The sequence below is a fragment of the Pygocentrus nattereri genome, chromosome 9, assembly GCF_015220715.1.
Source record: "Pygocentrus nattereri isolate fPygNat1 chromosome 9, fPygNat1.pri, whole genome shotgun sequence".
Taxonomy (NCBI): domain Eukaryota; kingdom Metazoa; phylum Chordata; class Actinopteri; order Characiformes; family Serrasalmidae; genus Pygocentrus; species Pygocentrus nattereri.
The window spans coordinates 23,209,312-23,217,508 of NC_051219.1; the positions used below are offsets into that span (position 1 = coordinate 23,209,312).

At 37.8% G+C, this 8,197-nt stretch overlaps 1 protein-coding gene across 1 annotated transcript; it reads left to right on the top strand.

The window, feature by feature from the left end:
- The first annotated feature begins 6,032 nt into the window (after positions 1-6,032).
- On the top strand, positions 6,033-7,757 carry LOC108438084 (potassium voltage-gated channel subfamily A member 10). The gene has a single exon (XM_017715628.1). It carries the CDS (start codon positions 6,033-6,035, stop codon positions 7,755-7,757), a length of 1,725 nt encoding a protein of 574 aa, XP_017571117.1.
- The last annotated feature ends 440 nt before the right edge of the window (positions 7,758-8,197 follow it).

The following is an 8,197-nucleotide window of genomic DNA, read 5'->3' on the forward strand; positions in this document are numbered from 1 at the left end:
TAGGACAGTTTCCATTTGTGCAAGAGCTTTAAAGTTGCAGTGAGTGATTTTGCAGAAATCAGGAAGTGTAAGCCAGTTTTTGAAAATATACAGCAGAAAAAATCCCTCCTCCTATTTTCAACCCTCATTCCAAAGCCACGCTCCCAAAACACTGGAGAGAGGTGCATAACATGTTGATTTCATCACTGTATCTACTTCATGTCTCTTTCACATGTAAAAAACGCATAACATTATTGTAATGGACGTAAATAACACTCATGGCTATCTAGCTACATCACCTCATTTGTAAAACTCTCCATTCAAAGCCAACTTGGACTGCCGTAAGACAAATGCCATCAAACAATACAGACATTGTTGAACATACACAGATTACACACAAGGTAAACACAGCTAGCTAGGTCACACCTACAACTTAGCTAACATTAGCACTGGGCTAATACAGAATATAGCTACATTAGCAGCAGCTACGTCAGCTACATAATTCAGGAAAATCACAAATTCTTCATAAACAAAACACGTCATTGCTTTCCATCCTTTCAGCTCTCTCGGGTTTTGTGTTATGAAACCCCAGCATGCGTTTTGTTTACAGGACATTTTATATGGCAGTAGGAAACCTTCAGAGCTTCATAGAAGAATTTATGATTTCCATGAAATATGTCAATAGTTATACATCTGAAAAAATTGAGACATGCAAGTTTAAATATATGTTTATATCTTTTTATATCTTTTACAAGCTTCAAATGTCTTTTTTCTGAAATGGCCAAAAATGCTCATCAAAATATCTATGATCTCAGCTAGCATAATAATTAGCATTATTTTAGAGGTGTATCTTTACCTCATTTTGGCACTTATGGCCTGACCTGAAGGCTTTGGTCTAATAGTCACAGCTCACCACTGTTATTTGGACACTCACTGTTCTCAGCAGAACCACATGGTTCTCTCTATTACTATTGTGTTTTTCGCTCATTCTATTTTCACTCTTCCCCTCTCTCTCTTTCTTTTCTAACCCATGTGCTCTGTGTTTCTCTCTTCTCTCTGGCAGTGTTTGCATAGTAGGGGGTGGATTACTCATTATTAGCATCTTTAATTAAACATCTTCTCTCTGTGTTGGGGTATTGCTTCACCAGCTCTGTGGCAACTATGACAAAACCATGAATGTAGTCCTAGAAAATATCTTCTTCGCTTCAGATTGATGGAAGAACAAAAGGAACCATTTTCAGCAGTAGAGGAGTTAATGAATCAGCCTGAATGTTGATACAATACTCGTTATATTTATGTGCACACTTAAAAATAAAGGTGCCTAAAAGGGTTCTTTGCATTATGCAATGGAAGAACCACTCTTGGATCCCTGAGGAACCTTTCAGTAGTCACGTTTCCATGCAACTTAATAACCTGAGAATAATCCAACTAATAGCTCAATCAGAATAGGTCCATGTATACACCTCAGTCGGAATAGGCTAGCCTGAGTGAGGCCATTGTGAATACAATTGCTATCTGATTAAACAAGGTGGAGAGTCCTGTAAATAATCTGTTAAATAGAAGAATAATAACTGTGTAAAACCCTGTATCTGATGAAGTTTTCAATTGGAAAGTTTAAGTAGGTTTTGCAAGAGCTTATTTGCATCATAGCAGAAACTTATAACATTCAATTTTGAATGTTATAAACATGGCAGAAGACAGAAACTGGCCTGCCTTAACTTTAAAAGACTTGAAAAAAAAGTTGTTAGCAGGTTGGATGGATGGGCTCAGAATGTTGGTCGGTCATCATTTTTAAGCAATTAAAAACACAAGCACGCAAACTGAAAACTCAGTAACTCACTTCCGCTCTTCCTACTCTGACTGGACTTGTGATGCTGGTTGTCAACATCTACATAAAGTGATTCTCTAAGTTTGTGATTTTGGATCTGATTGCTTGTAGTGTGTGTAAACAGAGATTTTCATCAGTTTGTTGAGAAGAGTTTGTATAAACACTGCAGTGTTGTATAATTGAGATAAATTGAATTGTATTGGTGCAGATATTTGCATGTAAACACTAGTGATACACTGGAGAGACACATTGCAGAGAACTCATAAATTGGTATAGAATCTTTACATCATTATTTCTTCACACATCATCTCTTTGTCAATTATGGTTCATTAGGGAACCAGGAGTGGTTATTTTAAGGCATCACTCATAGAATCCTTTTGTTGCACATTTTAATGATGCATGTGACCAATGAAGGGTTTTACTCAATGTAATTGAGAATTATAACAAGCAAAACTATACATACTAAGCCACTGTGAGGGCCAACTGAGGTTGTTTGCATGAGTTAAAGCAAAAGTTTAGCAAAATAAATTTGATCAGACAAGATGTTTAACAATGTCAAGATGAAAAAAATGCTGCGTTTTTCAGCAAAAATGATACAGCACTTTAAAAAATCTGCAAATTTGACTAGTGGAGTAAGTGAATGTAAAGTGTGGTGCATGCATCTTTTTGAATTGCTTCATGTGTCTGTAAAGTTTCACAGGAATTATGTTGTATGCAACTCACATGCAATTAGTTCCATGAATGTTTCATCATGTAAATCCAGACTTGGTGGATTCTGACACTCATACTGATTTCTATAAACATGAACGTATTTGGGTCATTGACATAACGTTTTTTGTATCAATTATTTTCCAAAAATGAATTTAATAAATACATGACATATGTTCAATTATTCATCTGTACCTCTTTTATGTGAAACAATTTTCAGTCCATCCATTCAAAATTCATTTTAGTTTATTTTTGCCTTCAAAATGCTAAATTTGTCAGCTGTTGCAATCGAATGATCATATATGTTAATTGATTAAACTATCGCAAAAGGTAATTCTGAATAAAATAGTTTGGCATAATTTAATGTTTGAAAACTTTAAAATAAAAACCATGTTGCAAAATAAGGCAACTTTAATTTATTTGTGCTTAACTCACTGAAAAACTTTTGTCCACAATTTCTTACTTCCTCAAATGTCAAGCAGTACAACCAAAAACGAAAGACTTTTATTTTGACTTGCTTTTATGAAAGCAGGGCCAGGGTATTGCATTATAAAGAAGACCCCAAGTGACCTTAATGGTGTAGTGCTGAGGTCACAGATTCAGTAAAAATTTGATGTTTTAGTCGTGGTTAGAGTGGTTTCCGTTTGTGACCTCAGAAGAAGCATGTAAATGTGGAATTGTTATATAATGTTTATTTATCTGAAAAAATGTCAGTATAAACTCAAGTTGAAGGTCAAAGGTTTTTATCAGTGTCTAAGTCAAAGTCTAAGACTGGAAATTCAGGCAGTGCAACTAGTCAGTCAGATGGAGCAACCAGACCATCACAGTTTAACTGAAAGAGGCAATTAAAGCTTTCATTATATTTAAGATAGTAATGCACCGAGATATTAATGCAAATGTATATGCAGATATATAAAATGCACATCATGATCTTTTTTAATAAGATCTTTAAAAATGGTCATTTTGAAAATCTTATTTGTCATGTGTGGCATAAGGAGAAAACATATAGCTGGATTGTCACTTTAATGTGGGAGATTCCTCCTGGCAGTGATGCTTTCATTCCTGTATGCTTGTATAGGAAGAAAGTTATAGAGTTGTATTAATAATTGATGATGAGGAGAATTCTTCTCCAGAGTGCCATCAGCACTAACCTCACTAAGCCTTACACTTCCACACCCGCCAATGCAGGTCAGCGGAATAGTAAGTGAACTGGAGGAGCGGTGTTTGTTTTCCTCTCCGCCTTGTCCTCTACTGTCACCCAACCAGTCTCTCTCTCTCTCTCTCTCTCTCTCTCTCTCACACACACACACACACACACACACACACACACACACACACACACACACACACACACACACACACACACACACACTCTGTCTTGCTGTTTCTATTTCTGTCTCTTCTTCCTCCTACACTTACTGTATCTGTGACTGTAGGTGACTTTCTGCCTCTGTAAAATTACACTTTAATTAAAAGAACAAATTGGGTTGCTTTACTCCGTGAAAATAAGTTAACACATCCTATGTATTTATTTTTTCAGCAAATTTTTATGATCACTTTTTTTTATTTGTTGAGTCTGACCTATTAGCAAAAAAAAAAAAAGTAAAATATAAATATAAAAATATCTAAAATATAAAATGTATCATAACCTAACTCGCAAAACACACAGAGCGAAAATGTGGACCCTCTGAGGACCAGTTTGAGAACCATTGCACGCAAGGAAATTTTCTATGGAAGGTTCTTTAGAGGAGCCCTTTTATAAGCCTTTCTTTGAATTTAAGGATTCTTTCTAGAGCCTTTATATTATGTGGAGGTTCTTTAAACTAAGAATCTCATTTAAAGGTTTCTTAGGGAACCACAAATTTCTTTCATAGCATTGTGGACCTTTTTGACATTTTTCATTTTTAAGAATGCAAGTAATCAATATTTACAACAGACAAAGACAAAAGAAGGACAGAATTCCTTAAACCATTCTCACATGTCTCTTAGTTGTACAGATGTCTTTTCCCTTTGGTTAATAAGATAAAATACGATAACACAGTGGATCAGACAGCAGTGAAATCTAGACTTATGAGTATTGGATTATCTGAAGACATTATTCTCGGGTTGAGCATCTGAAGGTTTAATGTCTACTGCCTTGACAATGGCTAAGGGTGTACCTCAAGGATCAATTCTGGGGCCTCTGCTTTTTTTTTTACTGTATATATTAATAGTCTTTATCAAAATGTGGCAAATGCAAATTTTCGTTGTTTTGCTGACTATGCGGTCATCTACTGTTCAGCACCCACTCTAACCAAGCTTACAGGACATTTAATATCATACAATGCAAACTTTATAGTCTTAAACTTGTTTTAAATGTTGACAAAACTAAAACAATGCTGTTTACAAATTTACTTTCCACTTGTAATTTCTTTAAAGGGAAAATGAAAATGTAATTTCTTTAAATGGATGAAAATGTGTCTACATATAAATATGAATTTGGTATTAGTTAAGTATTTGACATTTATGCCTTATATTAGGCATTTGATAAAGAATTTGAAGATGAAATTGGGATTTTATTTTAGGAATAACTTGTTTATCATTTGAGGCTAAAAACAAATTTGTTTCTGCTTTTTAGAAGCAATGTATTAAGGAGATGTCTTTTACATGCACTTTTGTACTGCTTACCCACATTAGACACTGTTTATCATAGTGCTTTAAGAATTATTTCTAATTGTCAGTTGATTTCTCACCAATGTGTTCTTTATCAAATACCAGCTTGTAATTTGTGCTTTGTTTTCAGGGAACATTTTGCTATGTGTTGTTGCCTGTCTTGGCCAGGACTGAAATTTTTGATTAAATAAAGGTGCTAAGATAAGATAAGATTCCCAAAGGGCAATTTAATTGTTCCATATTTACTCTGTGTTCACCTCAGAAAAGCACACCGTCTCTCTCAGTAAAATGATTATATACATTATGTTAAATTCAAAGCTTAATTTATGTCTAGCATAATTGTGTCCTTACTTAAATAAACAAGGCATGGGTTCACATGCCTCACAAAATTAACTTAACAACTTTTTTGGGGCCATGTTAAAGGTGCTGAAGCTAAATATCTGTCATTGCTAACAACATTTTTGGAATCATTTTCATTCTGACACCTCCCGAAATATGATTCCTCGCCTTCAACAGCTGTTGTTCTCCCCTCCCTACAGTACCCAGGAATAATATTCTGCACACATCAGCTCTCTAAGACATCTTGTCCTGGGTTAAATAACTGTGTTCTGTGCCAAGGCTCTCTCATTTGTTTTGTCTTTTACAAATGAGCGCTCGTCCGGGACCTTGTAGACATCTTTCTCAGTTTGGGTTTATTTAGAATTTAGTTCATAACTTCACTCTTCTTTAATTTGCAGGTCTCAGTACCTAGACGTTCTCTCTATGTGATGACTGTTCCTGTGAAGCTAAGTGGTGGATACCTCTTTAACAATCTTACTGGTGCTCTGGTCCAGCTGGAGGTCTAATATCTTTGGATGAATGTCAGATGACTGTCGAAGCAGGAAGAATGGATGTGGCCTTAGTCAACTTTGAAAATCTAGAGGATATAAACAGCAATGTCGACGAGTTGGACGACCCAGACTATCCTAACGAGAAGACAGCACTGACTGTTGATATGCCAGAATGTGGACTGGCCACCAACCACATGTGTACCCAAAGGATTTCTCCCTACAAGGAGAAATGCCAGCAGGCTCTTGGGGTGCCAGGGTCACCTACTTTACCTGCTCAAACTAGGAGAGGGCGTACAAGCTGTGCAAGCCTAATATCCAACTGGAAACTTTTACTAAACAGTGAAGGGACTCAGAGCGAGACCATTTTCAGCAAATTGGCCAAAGAATGCTGTGAGGATCTATTTGTGGACAAGAGAGGCCTTGATGATGGTGATCAGAAGATCATCATCAACATTGCCGGCCTACGTTTTGAGACACGGCTCAAAACATTGGACCAGTTCCCTGACACTCTGTTGGGAGATCCTTTAAAAAGGATGGACTACTTTGATCCAATGAGGAATGAATATTTCTTCGATCGCAACCGTCCTAGCTTTGATGGGATCCTGTACTATTACCAGTCAGGTGGAAAGATTCGTAGACCTGCAAACGTTCCCTTGGACGTCTTCGCAGATGAGATCATTTTCTATGAGCTGGGGAACGAAGCCATGGAGCAGTTCCGTGAGGAAGAAGGCTTCATCAAAGAGGTTGAGGTTCCTCTGCCTTCCAATGAGATCTACAGACAATTCTGGCTGCTTTTTGAGTATCCTGAGAGCTCCAATGCGGCTCGTGCCGTTGCTCTGGTTTCCATCTTTGTGATCACCATCTCCATTGTCATCTTCTGCATGGAGACTCTCCCTGAGTTCCGTGAAGACTTGGAGATCTTTCCGACCATGGGAATGCCTTTCAACCAAACAAATGATGTAGGATTCCCTTCACTTTCCCCACCTAGTGCCACCCCAAAGACCATCACCTCCACCTTCTCAGACCCTTTCTTCATCATCGAGACAGCCTGCATCATCTGGTTCTTCTTTGAGCTCTGTGTCCGCTTCCTGGTGTGTCCAAGCAAGCGTGAGTTTTTCAATAACATCATGAACATAATTGACATCATCTCCATCATCCCGTATTTTGTCACCCTGGTGACCGAAATGGTGACTGCAACCAATAGCTCTACTAGCGGACAGAACATGTCTCTGGCCATATTGAGAATCATAAGACTGGTGCGAGTCTTCAGGATCTTTAAGCTCTCACGCCACTCCAAAGGTCTGCAGATTTTGGGCCAGACACTAAAGGCTAGCATGAGGGAACTTGGGCTGCTAATCTTTTTCCTTTTCATTGGAGTCATCCTCTTCTCCAGCGCCATCTACTTTGCTGAGGTAGACGAACCTAACACACAGTTTGTTAGCATTCCTGATGGATTCTGGTGGGCTGTGGTGACCATGACTACAGTAGGCTATGGAGATATGTGTCCCATCACGCTTGGTGGTAAAATGGTTGGCACATTGTGCGCCATCGCTGGTGTATTGACCATCGCCTTGCCCGTACCCGTCATCGTCTCAAACTTCAACTACTTCTACCACCGGGAGACAGAGCAGGAGGAAAAGCAGCCTCTAGCTGAGGCTTCTGAACAAGCCCAAAAATCAGGAAGCACCACAAAGCACGGCAGTACCACTTCTCTGAACAAGGTGAACGGCAACTGGCAGAGTGACAAATCAAAATACTGACAGTGCTGACGGTCACAGTAGTGTAAGATTTGGACAGAATTATCTGTTTTGCACATTAGTAACTGGTGTAAGTGACAGTTGCTCTACAGTAATGTATAATTACTCTGCCCATCAAAGTTTGTGGAGTCCTATAACTTTTCAATAGCATTAAGCAGCTGCAAAGATCCTTTTGGGTATATTTATCTTCAACACTCAGTCATTCCTTGGTATGAGGAGGAAGTTTTGCCTAATTAATGATTTGACAGTTTTGTTTTCCAAGCTATTGTTAAAAGCACATGTCTGTTGAAAGACTTTTTAAACCAGAGCCAATTGGGTTGAATCAAAATGTGGACAATCTGGGGACTGGATTGGGAACCACTGGTTTAAACATCAGAAATATGATTGCTGATTAGTGATGATGTTTAAAGATGCATGATGAATTGTCAAAAAAAAAAAGATCA